General features: G+C 41.4%; 1 protein-coding gene across 5 annotated transcripts; it reads right to left on the bottom strand.

Moving 5' to 3' along the window:
* Window positions 1-8,942: 8,942 nt before the first annotated feature.
* Window positions 8,943-13,323, bottom strand: HJV (hemojuvelin BMP co-receptor). Of its 5 annotated transcripts, none has more exons than XM_060139103.1 (4): window positions 13,158-13,323; window positions 11,682-11,886; window positions 10,705-11,267; window positions 8,943-10,204 (listed from the first exon to the last, which is right to left on the bottom strand). In XM_060139103.1, the coding sequence occupies exons 2-4, from the start codon at window positions 11,776-11,778 to the stop codon at window positions 9,581-9,583; spliced, it is 1,284 nt and encodes a 427-aa protein (XP_059995086.1). In that variant the 5' UTR covers window positions 11,779-11,886; window positions 13,158-13,323; the 3' UTR covers window positions 8,943-9,580. The 5 variants fall into 5 exon arrangements, with proteins under 5 accessions (XP_059995086.1, XP_059995085.1, XP_059995087.1 ...); XM_060139102.1 differs by having other exon boundaries at window positions 11,682-11,868; XM_060139104.1 differs by lacking the exon at window positions 11,682-11,886 and having other exon boundaries at window positions 11,231-11,267.
* Window positions 13,324-16,614: the final 3,291 nt, after the last annotated feature.

Here is a 16,614-nt window from a genome sequence, read left to right as displayed (position 1 = left end):
TGAGTTATCTGGAGCAGGGAAGGTGGGACTCTCATTAAAGTAATTTTAAAATTTTGAATTGTAGCTTCTGAGAGAATTTTTAGCTTGATAGATATGAAAGTACATAAATACGAAATATCAAAATGTTTACGAAGAAATACATGAATCAATATTGTTAAACAGTGTGTGATGTGTAACTACATAAATTTTGAGGGACTGAGAGGAGATGTGAGTGTAATAGGAGATGTGGTGTTGATTTGGGACATCTTAGAGAAAAGGGAATGCTGATATTTATTTGGGCACATCTGTGAACTTCTGACTTTAAAAAAAACCCATAATACCATTCCCTTTTGCTCTAAGTTCCTCTCTTGGGCTCCAGTTTCTTCTTTCCCTTTCAAAACTTGGTACAGACCACTTGTTTGCGCTGTGCTACGCCTGGGTTCCCTTAAATGCCAAAAACCTATTTCACTTTGGCAGCAGCTGCTGCCTACCAGGCCTGTAGCCAAAGCATGTTCTGAAATGGAGTCCCCCCTGGCAGAGTTGTTTACAACCTTTCACCTTATAACCTGGTATTCTGAGGAAAATGTGCCTTCTGATTCTTCTTTCTCAGTTCCTGTGCCAAAGAAGAAAAAATCTTGTAAACTGCTGTCCTGAAAACAGAGTACAAACATTTGTGGGGTGCAAGAGAGAAAAGGGGCAGGTCCAGTAAGGAACAGCAAAGGAGGGCTAAGTCCAGTTTTGCAAATTAGATCATCTTTACCTGCTCCTTCCCCACCCTCTTCAATCCCAGCGCCAATAGGAAACCAAGTGGTGATTGTTGTTTGCTTTACAGGAGGTGGTTCAGTAAAGCCAAATCGTTCATGAAGAGAAGTGCCCTCAGTGCTCAACTGCCAATCAGAGACAAGGAGCTGGTTGCATTTCTCTTTTCTTTAACCTCTGGTGTGATAAACATTTAGGACTCTAAAGACTCAAGTTTCCTAATAACCCCTTCTTTTTTCCTTTTAATTGCTACTGTCATCTCCACTCTGTAAAATTCCCTTTTATCTTTTCCATTCTCCTCTAGGGAATATTATTTTAGAGGCAAATAAAGGGAGTGTGGCATTTGAGGCTGACCAACTTTGCGTGTGCCTCCAAGTCATAGATAACTGAGAACTTAGAGTTCAAAGTGACTTTTTGTCTATTTATTGAGCACCTATAATGGACCAGTTCCTTTACATAATTAGCTCAATAATATTTTATTTACAGGTTCATCTGTCATCTTGTTCCAGAAAGGATTTAAGGGTAGATTATTTCATTTAATTCTCACAATAACCCTGTGACTCAGGGTTGATGAAGTCAGGCTCAGAGGGTTAAGTAATTTGCCTGCAGTCACAGATTTTGTAAATAGAGCAAGATGTTGAGCCCAGATCTGTCTATAGACACCCTTTCTAATGTGTTGTCCTGCCTCTCAGTGCTTTAACACATGGTATCCTGTTTGATCTTCACTGTAAAGGATTCAAGCAAGACTCATAAAATGTTAAAGGGGACTCTAGCAGTCTTTTTTTAAAAAGACTATTCCCTTATTTTAGTTAAGTGACTTGCCCTAGGACATACAGCTTGTAACTGGTGGAGCCACTCTCCAAACCCAGGATTCTTAATACTTAATCTAGAGTCTTATCTCTAGTTTGCTTTGTAAGGGTTCTTGTTTTTCAGTTTAGGTTTAATTATCAAAAAATACTTCATCTGAACAGATTGGTGGTTGCCGGGGGTTGGGGGGTTGGGTGAAATGGGTGAAGGGAGTCAAAAGGTATAAACTTCTAGTCATAAATAAGTCATGGGGATGTAATGTACAGCATGGCAACCGTAGTTAATAATGCTGTATTGCATATGTGCAAGTTGCTAAGAGGGTACATCTTAAAAGTTCTCATCACGAGAAAAAAAATTCTGTAACTATATATGGTGACAGATGTTAACTAGACTAATTGTAGTGATCATTTTGCAACATATTCAAATATCCAATCATTATGTTGTACACTTGAAACTAACATAATGTTGTATGGCAATTATACCTCAATTAAAAAAAAATCCTGATCTGGAAGCCACATTTCGTGTTTATTGGGGTCTATTTTTCTACTATGTTGAGGAAGGAATGGAGATGTAGAAGTTGTCCAACTTCAGGGAAAGATGGGGAGAGGAGGTAAATTAATTTGTTCAGAACTACTGCAGACATATTTCTTAAAGTTGCCTTATTATATAAAAAAAATTGTTTCCCCCTCTCATGCTATCACCCATATATTTTCTTTCCTTTACTGTCAAATTTCTTAAGAGAGTAACTTATACCAGCTTTCTCTGTTGGCTAAACTTGTCCCTTTGTAGTCTCGCTTCTGCTAACACTGAAATGCTTTTCTTAAAGTTTTCCAGAGGAAACCAGAGTAGTTTCTTAGGCCTTATTTCCCTTGACTCCTATATAATTTGAAAACTGTCATCTTTTAAAATTTAAACGTTCATCTTGACTTTTGGATTTTATCCTTTTTCTCCCTTGTTAGCAATTCCTTTTTTCTCTACCCCCACCCCCCTCCCCGAAAGCTTTTCTCCTTGGCCCTCTCCTTTTCTGTCTTCAAGCTTTGCTGTTCAGTTTGCCCATCTGTACATCACTCAAGGAAACCTCTAGCCCGTTTTGAGATTTCCAGTTGGCATCTCAAATTCAGCTTGTCTAGTATGGAGCTCATAATCTTCCCTCGTGCTCAACCTCAGTTCTTACCCTTGTTTCTTTTAATGGGACCATTATCTATTCCCCTGGTTATCAAGGCATAAAGTCCTGAAATTGTCTTCAATTCCTTCTTCTCTGACATTCCCCATGTTCAATCAACTGCCAAATTCTGAAGAGGCCATCTTTCCAGTGTTTCTAGAATTTCTTATTTCTTACTCCACTGCATTCACTCTGGTTCATGTCCTTGTTACTTTTGCCTAGATTATTTTAATAGCTTTTAGCTGATCTTTCTGCTATAACCTATAGACCATGACTAGTTTAATCTAACACAATTGAGTTCCTATCTGTTCCTGTGATGCTCCAAAACCCACCACTTACTGAATCAAATTCAAATGCTTCAACCTGGTATTTAAAGCCTTCACAAATTGACCTAAACAAAACTTTCCAGTCTCATTTCTCTCTACTTCCTCAGAAATGTACCCTACACATCAGCCAAACCTGAGTACTCAGTATTCCTCTAATATATCGTTCTCCGCATTTGTTTATGCTTTTCTCTCTGCCTGGAATGCCTGACTTTCCTCCCCATCTCTACTTTTTGAAATCCTACCCACTCTTCAGTAGACAGCCAAATGACTTTTCCTGTATGAAACCTTTCCTGATTCCCAAATCCCCTCATCTCTCACCTTGTAACCAGATAGGATTTCATTCTCTTTGAATACTCCATTCCACATTGTTTATATTTCTCATATGGAACTTACATGTAAAGTTTCTTTTCTCTCCTAGGTAATGAATTCCTAGAGAGCAGGATCTGTGTCTTTTTAATTTTTTTATTCTTCATAGCATCTAGCAGAGTACATTTCATAGAGAAAATATGTTATTAAGTATAAACTGCATTGGTAGACTGGGATATGTCTCTGGAGTAGAATATGTTACTAATTCAGAACCTAGTATAGTTTCTTATCAACAATAAGAAACCTCAATCTCAGTTCCTTCTGCTATACTTGAACATAACCAGTCCCTCCTCAAGGCCTGTGGCCCAATTATGTATAGAGCAAGGGTGGTGAAGTGGTGAGGGGTGATGGTTTATTTCTCTATGAGGGAAATTTGGACTGTGTTGATGTTTATAAACATGAGAGAGATGGGACATTTTGTGCTTAAACCAACTTCCCCTTTTCTGAGAAATTCTTTCTTACACAATTCAGTAATCCAGTTGGCTCAGCCCTGCCACCCAGTGGATAAATTAAAGTACTATTGAGATCCTTAGTCCATACAGAAGCTTTTCTGAGACCTGAAACTTGACCCAGACCACTCCCCTGAGTGACGCAGATGATTCTTTGATCCTGAGAAAGGAGCAGAGGAGGGAATATGATGTTCGTGACTGAGAGGAAGAAATTACATATGAAAACAGTTTTCTGTTTTTTATCCATTTAAGAGTACTTTCTATGTTAATAGCATTTTACAAATGTACATAGAGCTAAATATACATGTGCATTATAAAGCAATTGCACAAGCATTAGATTGTCACTAGATAGGCAGGCAGATATTTTGTAGAAAGGAATATTGCAATGTAGAGAGCTCAAGTGACATTAACTTCATGCAATTAGGACAAAATTCATCTAATTTATGGCTCAAAAATCTTTCCACTAGAGCATCTCTTATCCTTTAAAAAAAAAAAAGTCATCTCCTTTGTAACGATTTCTCTGATTTCTACAAGCAGATTTAATTGTCACTTTCTTTGTATTCCTAACAGCATATTGGACATACTTATATATATTATGAATATTGATCATTTATCTGTTTATTTGTCTGTTCCTTCCCACTAAACTGAGTTTCCCAAAGATAGGAACCATGTTGTCTTATGGCCTGGCATAGTTTCTGTGCTTCAAAAATTCTAGATAAGGGTAAAAGTCACTCCGTAGAGGATTATTTTAGCCTGATCAGCTAATATGTAGCATATTTAGCCCATCCCATTGCTCATCCTTCTGGTTTTGGCTTCTTCTCCAGCACTGATGGTATTCTCCCCAGGCTTGGTCGTGGTAGATGCAGGACAGTGATCTCCATAAAGAGAAAATTAAACCGTGGCAGAACATTTTCTGTTCCAGGTGCTACAGTTTCAGCAAAGGACCTTTCGATTCTTCACTGGGGTGAGGCAGGGTTGGAGGGCAGGATGAAGAGACTGATTAATATTTTTTAAAAATCCAGCTTAACTAGTTCCTCATAGGTAGAAGTAGAAATGCTGTGTCAAAGACCAATTACACAAAACCTTTGATATTAAAAATATTGAACCAGTAGCAAAGAATGATTCCATAATAGCCCTGCAGTGGAGGCAGAATCCAGTTATCTTTCCTGATTTCTCTTTCACTTTCTCAAAGCCCACCCTCCATTCACACACAAATTTTACCTCAGAAAACATATGTAACTTATTTCTTCTTATTAACTATTAGGAGGATGATGAATAATTTGGTGTGGGAGTAGGCAGAAAAATTGAGGAAGGCCTATTATTTTCTAATGTTCTATCTTCCTTCCTTTCCTTAGTGCTGGTGCAGTTTCTTGGCACTGATTTTGAGAACGTGTAATTACTGGACCATGGAAATTATCTGTTTCCTTGAGAAGAAATGTGGGAAGGAACTTGCCATGAAGTATACAAGGTGGAGTGAAGTGGGTAAGAAGGGGGTTGGGTAGACCTGAGAAATGGTTGAGGTATCCACAAATATAAGAAGCTAAGGGGAAATGCTCAGGACTGGCCAAGGTGGAAATGCCCTCTCCTTTTAAAATCAAAATAATGTAACATAATGTAGTTAAAAATCACATAATATTTGATGCTTATGCAAAAACCCAGCAGTCCTCAGTTCACTCCACTGAGATAGTCTCTTTCAATTATTTCAGCTTTTTCATCTGGTATTTACTTCATATTTCTAAATTATATGTTTCTTCTTTTGTTTCTTAATTTAGAAATATTAGACATATCTGCTCTTTTTTTGTTATAGTATTTGAAATTTTAAGCATCTTACATCACATTGTATCCCTACCTTCCTGTTCCTCCTACCTCATCCTCCTTATAGAGTTATATAACGGTTTGGGCCAAATCAGTAGTCATTGTTTACATTATCATCACTGTGTAAATAGCATCAATTGTGGAGCTAAGTAGTGTATTTTGATTGTTTTGTGTCCTGAACAACCCTTTGTTTGTTATGAAGTTATAATTATTTAAGCAATTTATTTAGTTTATTATGCACCTATTCTCAGTTTATGTCTGAAATGCCAATTCTGTCAAATACTTATTAATATTTTCTCTCAAATGGTCAACAGATCAGATAATCTAAGAAATTAATTTTCTTTTTCCTGAAGGTTTGCTCCATCCCCACTGGGTAATTCTTTTTAGTCATCAGTACTATCTGCTGACTGTGAAATGAAGTGGAAAGACAAAACTGAGGCACAGGGTTGATGTTTTTAAACCAGAAAATGTCCTTTCTGTGATCTCTGACCTGGAGAAAGACAATCTGGAGGAAGGAATATGGTCCTTGTGATAGGAGTAGAAGAGAGAGTGTACAATATTTAAATATTCTCTTTCCTTTCCCCATCATCCTCCTCTTTTCTGTGTTTTCCTAGAAGAAGGAAATTCTGTTCTAATCTTCCTTTTTATACTGTGATCATTCTAAGCCTTTGACTGATCCACCAAAGGAAGAGGGAAATGCAGGCTACCTATTTTTTTAAATTACATATTTAATGGGTATACTGGATGTTTGATGAACTGCACATATTTGAAGTGTATATTTTCATGGCTTTTGAAATGAAATCACTGCCACAATCAAGATAATGAACATGTTACTCCAAAAAATTTCTTCATGTGTCTTTGTAAACCATCCCTCCCTCCCTCCCCCTGACCATCGCCAGGCAACCATTGATCTTTTTCCTGTCACTATATATTAGTTTACACTTTCTATAATTTTATATAAATGGAAGTATACAGTATGTAGTCTTTTTTGTGGTTGTTTGGCTTCTTTCACTTCCATTCTTATTTTGAAATTCATATTGTTGTGTGTATCAGTAGTTTATTTCATTTTATTGCTGAGTGATATTGTATGCAAGTCATTGTGCAGACACATGTTATCATTTCTCTTCTTTCAATACTTAGAAGTGGAATGTTTAGATTGTAAGGTAAGTATATGCTTTAAAAGAAACTGCCAAACCATTTTACAAAGTAGTTGTACTATTTTACATTCCCACCAGTAGCATGTGAGAGCTTCACAATTTGTCAACACTTGATATGGTCAATCTTTTAAATTTTAGCCATTCTGATGGGTGTGTAGTGTTTTCTTATTGTTTTTTTAAAATTTGATTTGCATTTCCATAATGAGTAATGATGTTGAGCATCTTTTCATGTGCTTATTTTGAGCTACCCATTTTTAAATACTCCATTGGTAATAGGGTTAACCTAAGTTTGGGCAAAGGAAGCAGTGTTGCATGACAGGTGCCATAAGAGAATCTCACTCACCAATTCGCTATGCAATTCTTCTTAACTTACTTGAAATTCCCACACCTGAGGGACAAAGTTACGTACTCTTTTGAGTTAAGAGAACCAATATAAAGAGCAGTTTCTAAAAAAGATGTTTTGAGTTAAAATGCCTAAGTTATTTGTAAGTGAAGACAGCAATGGATATGTTTCCTCCAATTTTCTTCCATTAGAACAGATTGTTTTCTAGATTAGCTAAAGGTCATATAGGGACTTCCCTGGCGGTCCAGTGGTTAAGACTCCTGCTTCCACTGCTGGGGGCGTGGGTGCCATCCCTGGTCAGGGAACTAAGACCCCACATGCCTCGTGGCGTGGCCAAAACAAAATAGAAAAAAATTTATAGAGACTGTGCTTTGTGGGAGTGGCAGAGTGGCTATGGTCCTTAGAGAAGGTGGAGAGACCGGAATAGAGGATGAAGAATTGCAAAAGAATTTTGAAATGGCAGCCCAGATAGGACCCCCTGTCTGGTAAGCAATGGCTGGTGTGTATGTGTATCCTGGGGGAGTTTGGTCAGGTGGGTGAGACTGAGAGAAGAGGGAGGAGACAGGGTGAATACACAATTATGTTAGGGAGGGCAGGCCCTAGATAATGGAGTGCCTAAAGGGGAGACTGAGACCAGAAGCAGGGGGACAACACTGAATGTTAGTGTTCTCTCCTTCATAGTTTTGTTCAGAACAGAACTGTTACTTTCGAACATCCTGAACTAGAACAGCTTCTATCTTCAGTGTTTGCTTCTACAAACTAGATTCCTTCAATTTGGGGCCTTTCCCACCCTTTTCCAGCTCTCCCTTTTGGGTTTCATATGATAGAAGAAGAGAATAGTTTTTGTGGTGGCAGCCACTGCCTGCAGCTCCCCTTCCCTGCCAAGCTCCACAACCAAAATCTTTAATGGCTGTTTCCTTGACAGCATAGTTTTGTGGTTTAGAGTTCGTTAGGTCTCTGGAGCCAAATTGCCTGGGTTCAGTCTCTAGCTCTACCATTTATTAGCTGTATTACTGTGGGCAAGTTGCTTAATCTTCCTGTACCTCAGTTTCCTTGTATAAAAATAGAGATAAGAATATTACCTTCCTTAGAGAGTTGTGAGGATTAAATGAATTAATAATTTTAAAGTGTTTAGGGAACGACTGGTGGTCCAGTGGTTAAGACTTGGCGCTTTCACTGCCACGGGCCCAGGTCCAATCCCTGGTTGGGGAACTAAGCCATGCCGCATGGCCGAAAAAAAAACCAGAGAAGTGTTTAGAACATTACCTGGCAAGTTTTAAGCTCTCAATAAATGTTAGCTGTTAATTGAATTTAAACTCTTTGGCCCCACTTTCAAGGCACTACATAATCTGGCCTCTGTCTATCTACCCTTCTATCCCATTACTTCTTGTCTACTTCATTTGAGTTTTGCTGATTTCCTCACTGAATCATGAATCTATGTATAAATCCAGATGGTGTCCATTGCCTGGAAGGTCCTTAATTCAAATCCTACCCAATCTTCAAAGATCACTTCAAATCCCATCTCCTCTACTACCTCTTATTATATCTTGAGTTCTCATCAACCATCTTCCCATTTGGATTCATAGTACCGTAGAATTTAGTGAATAATTACACTCTCATCACTCCTTCACGTGAATCAGTTTTGTCTCCTTAATAGCCTGTAAACTTCCTGAGGGCAGAAACAATATCTGATACTTCTGAGCCCTCTTCCAGTGGAGTGAACACATTGTCTTTATGCCATCTTAAGCGTCTGTAAAGAGATTCAACATAGGCAATAAATGTGAAGAATTCATAACTTTAATAACAGATTAGTTAGGGGTGGGGATGATAGCTTCTTTCCTATCTGTGCTATTCTCCAAAGACAGAGATTCCCTTCACCAAAAATCCAGACAACCCCCACTTCATCTCTGAACCAAGAAAGCAGCACACATCTTACCCACATATTCTTATCAAATAGACTCTTCTCCTTATCATTTCCTCCTCTTTCCACCTTCCAAGAGAAAATATAATTAGATTTTGAGTTTCTGATGGGTAATGATCACCTCTTTCTCTTTCAGTTCTTCTCTATTTCAGTTCTTCTCTATTAAGTTTTCTACTGATGGTCAGGACCCCATAACCTCTAAGCTTGTAGGGGTGATCTCAGGAGTAGATGGACTGGAACAATTTGCTTACTATAAACAAGACTGGGAAAATTAGTGAAGAGCCCCTACTGAGGTCTGGAATGCAGAAACCTTGCCCAGAATCCTCCCTCTGTGATCATTTCAACCCTGGACTGCAGTCTCTCTCACTCTGGATAAATGTCATTGTTTCACGTGTCTCTTAGTCCCCATTATTTCCTTCAGTGATTCTTTACGTTCTTCCTTGCCAATCTCTATCCACAAATCACTTCTAAACCAGTCATGAGATTGCTGGCCTAGTTATTGAATGCAAAGCCACAGAACAAAGACCCCAGAGAGGAGTGGGGCTAGGAGGGTTGCTGAGGAAAGAGGAACCCCAGCATCCGAGGGGAAGAGGTGCAGTTTTTCCAAGTCCGGCAGGAAGGCTCGGGCGTCCTCCAGAGCTGCCTGCGCTGCCACGGTAAAGTTGGGGTCACCAGAGATTAAAACATCAAAGACACAGGAATGGAAATAAGCGTCTTCAACTGGCAGCCCTTCCTTGCACAGCTGTCTGGCAGTATCAATGGTTATAGCTCCCCGGCGACTGCGCTCTGAGCGTGAGAGTCGCTGACTTGGAGGGCATCCCCCAACGCAGAGCTGCAAGTCCTGCTCAGCTGAGAAGGCCCTGGCCACATCCTCTGCTACTTTGATGGAGAAGGAGAGCTGCCCAGCTGTCTGCCGAATGATTATAGTTGTGCCAATGTAGGCAGCTCGGATCTCCACATGGCTCCCAGGGTTAGCAGTTCGAATGGATAAACTTGAGCCCCCAGGTCGGTCACCTCCATTGATAGAACCATCTTCAAAGGCTGCGGGAAGATTGTCCACCTCAGCCTGGTAGACCTTCTGATCAATGCATTCCTGCATGTTCTTAAATATAATGGTGAGCTGTGAGGGCAAGAGGGAAAACAGTTTATTTTGGGCTCAGTGCATCCTACCCGCTTCCACCAGTCAGGCCTCATTACATAGTCAGGGATCTGATCCCAGCAGAGATGAAAGGCTTATCATGGTTCTCACTCCTTGATCCCTTCTTTATGTTCCAATATTGCTTTATCCCTGCTCAACCCCTCTCTTTCTTATTTGGTCTCAACCTCGGAAACTCCCACAGGAGAAGGAAAAGTTTCCTTTCTGTAACTCCTCAACCCAGGGCTCCTCAACTTTCCTCTTTCCAAATTTCTCTTCAGTGTTTTCTGCATTGGCATGAAATTCCCACTGAGGGAAAGTGATTTACAGGAGCGAGTGTTTGGTAGGAGGGAGTGATTCAAGATGTGAGAGTGGTTGAGGAGGAAAGGGAATAGGGAGCATTGCTGAGAAATAGTGGGAACGGCATGGGAGTGGTACCCTGAGGTGACCCTGGGAGGATCTGGAGGAGCAATTGAGTCCCTGACCTTCCGGGTGGTGGTGGCGTTGGCCCCCGATGCCACGGGGGAGCTGGTGGCCTGGACAAAAAGGAAGTCATTATCCAGCAAGGGCCAAGCTCCTTGGACACGGCACGTGTGAAAGTGGTGATGGAAGCTGCGCACGTGAGGGTCCCCGAAGGAGGCGCAATGCAAGAAGCCTGGGGGCTGACCGTTCAGCCGGAAAAACCGGCCTTCATAGTCACAGGGGTCCGGGGCTGGGGGACCAGAGGAGCGCACCGGGCCTGCGCCTGGAAGGGCTGGGCCCCGGGGTGGGGGAGGGGCCGTGGGGCCCTGGCGGGAGCAGTTGTGCTGGATCATCAGGTCTTCGATGCCGTGCACAGCAGAATGGAAGGCGAGGTCCCCGCGGCAGGTGCGGGCCGTGCGCCGAGTGCAGAGCGCGTAGGAGCGGAGGGCTCGGCAGAGGCCGCTGGAGCCCACCCCTCCACCCCGGCCTCCTCCTCGAAGGGCTCCTGGTGAACCCCCACCTCTAAGGCTCAGAGTGGAAGATACATACTCAGCATTGCAGCGGAGGATCTTGCACTGAGAATGAGCTGAGGACGGAAGGGAGAGAGGATTGTGAGATGGTCCCCAGATCCCCGCTCAACCATAACTCTCCCAAACCTCATCAGGGGATTCCAGCCGGTCCTAAAACCCAACTGAGAGCCTTCCACAGTCCCCAGTGCGCAGCCGCGAGCCCCCAGCCCCCCAGCTTTCTAGTCTTGCCCTCTTTCAATCTTGCTAAATATGTGTAAGCCCTGCTAGATCTATTCTCCCTGTGGATCAAGGGCTTTCCCAGTGCCCTTCCCCAAGTTGAATGGAGAATAAAATATACCTATCTGAGAGTGGGGCGAGTGACTGGAATTCCTCAGCACCCATCTCTTCTCACTCACCCAAGCTCACATGCCCACCCCTACATAGCAGCCTACCCCCTAGATTCCCCAAACCCTTATCTAACCCTTCCTTACCATGTCCACAGAGGAGCAGCAGGAGAGTGAGAATGCTTAGAGTTGGGGGACTGCCATGGGGGCACCAGGGACTAGGGGACTGGCCTGGATCCCCCATACCTATCCAGCCAGGTCCCCCCAGGTTCCGGTTCTTTCCAGCTGGTGACCCTCCTACCTAGTGAATTTTGACCGGACGTCCTGTAAGGGACTGAAAAAAGAGATTTGGCTGGGCATGGGGAAAGAGAAGAGTTGAAGATTGTTCAGAATCGTGTGAAGAGGATCTCGGGAGATCAGGAAAAAGATGAGCAGACTGGAGTTTGGGGAGAATGGGGTTCCCTGAACTAAAAGCGAGGCTGTTAAGCCTCTGTGCCCTGCTCTTGTGGCCACTTTCAGGTCCCTTATGCAATATCCCTAGGTGGGGGTGGAAGAAAGGTTGAGTGAACTCAGGGGGGCAGAGTCCACTGTATTGCCCCATTCTGAGCTACCAAACAGCAGAAATGTCAAAAAAGGAGGAATCATGTGGATAGATCAGATCTCAATCATACTAGTGGGCTCCCCAACAGAATTAGGATCTGAAAATGCTTCAGAAACATACCTCTTATTTGCCCTTCCCTATCAGGAGGGGACACCCTCCAGAGGTCATTCATTTATTTTCCTCCTTTGTGTCAGAATTTTCAGCGAGAAGGGGTAAGGGTGGTATAACCATCCCTGTTCTCTGGAACGTCAGTATTCAAATGAAAAGGGAACCAGTCTCTTTCATCTACTCTAGAGAGCAAAAATTATAATCCCTCTCTCTCAGGGGATAATGGGATGCAAGCCAAGCATGCAAATAAATATTTGTTTGTAAGTCAACATTTCTTCTTGTATTTTTCCAAACCTCACTGAAGAACCACTCTTTCCATTAACCTTACCTTTCAAGTTTAGAAGTTCTCAATCTTTTGATGAGAACAGAGCTTGGGGAGGGGCTAACTCCCTTTTGCCAAACTACCCTCTCCTGGGATAAGGATACAATTGAGGGAGAGTCATGCAGGAGGAAGAACAGGATGATGGGACTAGAGTTGTGGGGAGAAATCATTTACAATGAGGAGTAACCCCCAGCCTTGGAAGCCCAATGTGAAGGGCACTGCTAAGTAGGAGCAGGGTAGAAGGGTATCAGTGGCTAATCATCTCAGGCTAAATTTGGCCTTGGTGAGAAAACCACAGAATAGGAAATGTGGGACACATATTAAAGAAGGAGACTTCATCAGAAGTCTTGAGGTAACAAGATAAGAAGAGAGCTGACTCTCAGAGGAGAGACGGAGGTTTAAATTTCTAATGGCCAGAGGCCAGAAAGAAATAAGACAGAAGGAGAAATGGAGATTGGGGCACCTTGGTATGGGAGAGATCCTAGCTTTTGGACCAGAGACATCCAAGTAGATTTTGTAATTTTATGAAATTCTAACTTCAATTCTAACTCCAAAAGCTTATTAGAGGAATTGCAGTTTCATTTTGACTTACTGTTTCCAGAGGTCAAACATTAGTCTGATATCCAATTCTCCAGCCATGACTGTCTACTGTCAGTCAGCTCCAGCCAGGGGATCCCCCGTCTCTTTCTCCATGTCTCCCCTAGGTCCCCAGACCGGCTGCAATCTCACTGAGGTCAGGGAACCAGAGAAGGTCTGGTGTGGGGGGAAGGGGGAGTATATGGCTGGCTGGAGTACTGGACAGCTGAGCAGGGGAGGGAGGTGGCTACTGAGTTGACTGTTTTAAAAATAGCTAAGTCCAAGATTCCAGGAGCATTGGTGGGGGTAGGGTGTTGGAGTGGGGGGAGTGGGGAGGGTAGGATTAGAAACAATATGGAGTATAGGGTGCCAAGTGCGGGTGGGAGGACAGAAATATGACAAGCAAGTCAGATATCCAGTTCGAGCTTATATGATTCTAGTCACTGCCTACTGCAGGCAGCCCTTCAGCATTGTCAGTAATGAGCTCCTGGCCTTTAAAAATTAGAGTGGACAACTGTATGCATTTCATTCACCACCCTCATCCCTGCTGTACTGAATATTGCGTTTAGTTTCTACAGAACATATCTAGGAGGTAGCTGACTTTAAATAAGGTGCATAGCAGAGGTAGTTCACAGCCCCTCCCCCATTTTTGTAGAGATTTCGAGACTAGAAAAGCCAGCTGTCTAAAGAAGAAATCTGAGCTCTGAGTTGTTTAGGATGAGGGTTTGTTTCAGTCTACCAGCTCAGATCCTTGCAGCTGTCTATCCCCCTACCTCCTCCATTCTCACTCCCTAGTTTATGTAGCAATTCCTCTTCCCAAGTATACACACAAACATATAAGCTCCTGAGTTTCTGGGGAGGAAGCTAGCAAAGGCAAAGAGAAGAAGAAGGAATGGGGACAGAATTTTTTGAAGGTTAGTAATCCACAGGGAAGAAGAACTTGGAGAGATAAACTGAGAGAAAAAGAGATTCAGAAAGATACTTTTGTGAAGTAGCATAATCTAGTGACCTTTTAAGATATTGCAACCAAGGAATTTAGCCATGTCGTATTTTTGCAGCCATAGGCACCAGGGATCATCATCTCTTAGTACTTGCCAAGTGAAATTAACAGAAGGACTGATTCCAAATACTGTCATTAAAGCATCTTAAGTTACTCTACATTTAATTCAGAATTTAGAAGTCCACAGAGTACTCTTCTCTTTTTTATACATATAGATCTGAAAAATTTTCTCTCCACCACATGAAGCCGTATCACAAGGGCTTTTATTATAAAAATGTAAAATGACCCCAACCAAACTATCCAAATGATTTTAAAACACAATAATTTGACTATGACATCCCAAGTGGGATATACTCTAAGGACAAAAAGAAGTGCAAAAACATTTTAGGTAGTCATATTGTTGGTGGTAGTGTCGGTATTGTTATTTTGAAAGTATTGTGGGTGTATTGTGGGATAAAACAAATGAGTAATAATGTTAGTGTCTTTGTGAACCAGGATTTTTGATGTAGAATAAAGAGATACAGATTTATGATGGATGAAGTTAAGTAAAAACTCTATATTCTGAATTTAAATTGGAAGTATAACTCATAGTTATACTCTTATACATGGTATATACTCATAGTTATACAGAGCTCATGGTGTATTTTATCCTAAAACATATTCTAACTTTATCCTGAAAAGACCTAGAAACAATAGCCCAGTAGCAATGAACACCCCTGGTGTCCAATCTGAGCTATCTCAATACCATTTCACACTAAAAGGAACTCCTTGGAGAAATGGCTAATTTCAGGTATGGGGCAGGAATTGTCCAAGATAAGCAAGGAAGTTTTCAAAAACTGTTAGAATTCTATCAAAAGGACTCAGAAGCAACTAAAACAGTTCCCACTGGCCAAAGATGGGACAATTTGAGTGTCAAAATGGATACTATATGCAGTGGATCTAAACATATCAGGTTTGTTTAAATCTATGAGTTTACAGTGATTCTTAAACATACAAACTCATTGGTCATTGTTGGAGAATGCTAGGGGAACAACTAATTCATTATGTTGAAACTGGAAAGCAGTAAGCATTTATCCTATTTTTTCTGTGGGAACACAAGATGAGGGGAAATTTTCTCTTTTTAGAAGTTTTCTAGCAAATGAATGAAGAAGGAATGGCATTTTACAATATCAGCATTTTGTAACTCCTAATGAATTAATGTATCTAGTCAATGATCAATGATAGCTGTTATCCATCACAAAAGGAGAGACAAGCATGTCCTTCTGATCATAGGTGGAGTACACAATTCCACCTATGAAGTAGTCCTGCAGAAAAAAAACACAACCCCTTCGGTCTGAATCTGATCAGCCGGTAGTTAGCTTACTACTTATTTAGAAGGAATACAGGAGACATAAAATGATACCTCAGAGGTGCAAATCCAGACTATGGGCATACTCTTCAGAGCAAATGACCTGGGTTCTTCAACAAATAAATTGGGGGGAAAAAAAAAAAAGACGAAGATGGAGAGGAAACCTATAGCCTAAAAGAGAATTAAGAGACATCAAGCAGTTGCAGAGTATGGACTTTATTGTATTCTAATTCAAGAAAAAATATTATGAGATATTTGGAGAAACTTGAATGTTGATAAACACTTACTGGATACTTAATGATTTATAAGGAATTATTATTAAAGTTGTTGATGTGATACATTTTTTAAAAAGTGCTTATCTTTTAGCGATACATCTTGAAATAGTTGCAGGTGAAAAGATATGATAGCTGGGGTTTGCTTCCAAATAATCCAGGATGGGGGAGAAGTGGGTGGGGGTAAAATAAGATTGAAACATGAAGTGATCATTGTTAAAACTGGGCGATGGATACACAGGGATTTGTTATACTAGTCTCTTTCTTTTTGTAAATGTTTGAAATTTTCCATAATAAAATTTTAAAGTCAGAAGTCATCTGTGGGCCCTGTGAGATTATTGGAGAATTTTTACCAACATCCTTGTCAAAGCCCATTGACCAAAGACCACTGGGAACAAACCTGAAGTCAAAAAATTGTGTTTCTTGGGCTTCCCTGGTGGCGCAGTGGTGGAGAGTCCCCCTACCGATGCAGGGGATATGGGTTCGTGCCCCGGTCCGGGAAGATCCCACATGACACGGAGAGGCTAGGTCCGTGAGCCATGGCCGCTGAGCTTTCGCGTCCGGAGCCTGTGCTCCACAACGGGAGAGGCCACAACAGTGAGAGGCCCGCGTAATGCAAAAAAAAAAAAAAAAAAAAAAAAAAAAAAAAAAAATTGGGTTTCTTGCTGCAGCAAGGAAGAGAATGCTGCAGTGGGACTATGGGATCAGTTCAGTAAGGGGAAGTTAGGAGGAGCCTCTTGTAGAGACTGGGCTGCTGTTGGATGATTCTCAACTAGAGTTTAGAATAGTAAGGGCCAATTCTGGACTGAATATTGTCAAGAAGCAGGGGTATTTCAATGGTTGGGTATCTAAA

The sequence above is a fragment of the Lagenorhynchus albirostris genome, chromosome 2 (assembly GCF_949774975.1).
Source record: "Lagenorhynchus albirostris chromosome 2, mLagAlb1.1, whole genome shotgun sequence".
Lineage (NCBI taxonomy): Eukaryota > Metazoa > Chordata > Mammalia > Artiodactyla > Delphinidae > Lagenorhynchus > Lagenorhynchus albirostris.
The sequence above is the reverse complement of the archived record's forward strand: the minus strand, read 5'-3'. Positions and strand labels throughout refer to the sequence as shown.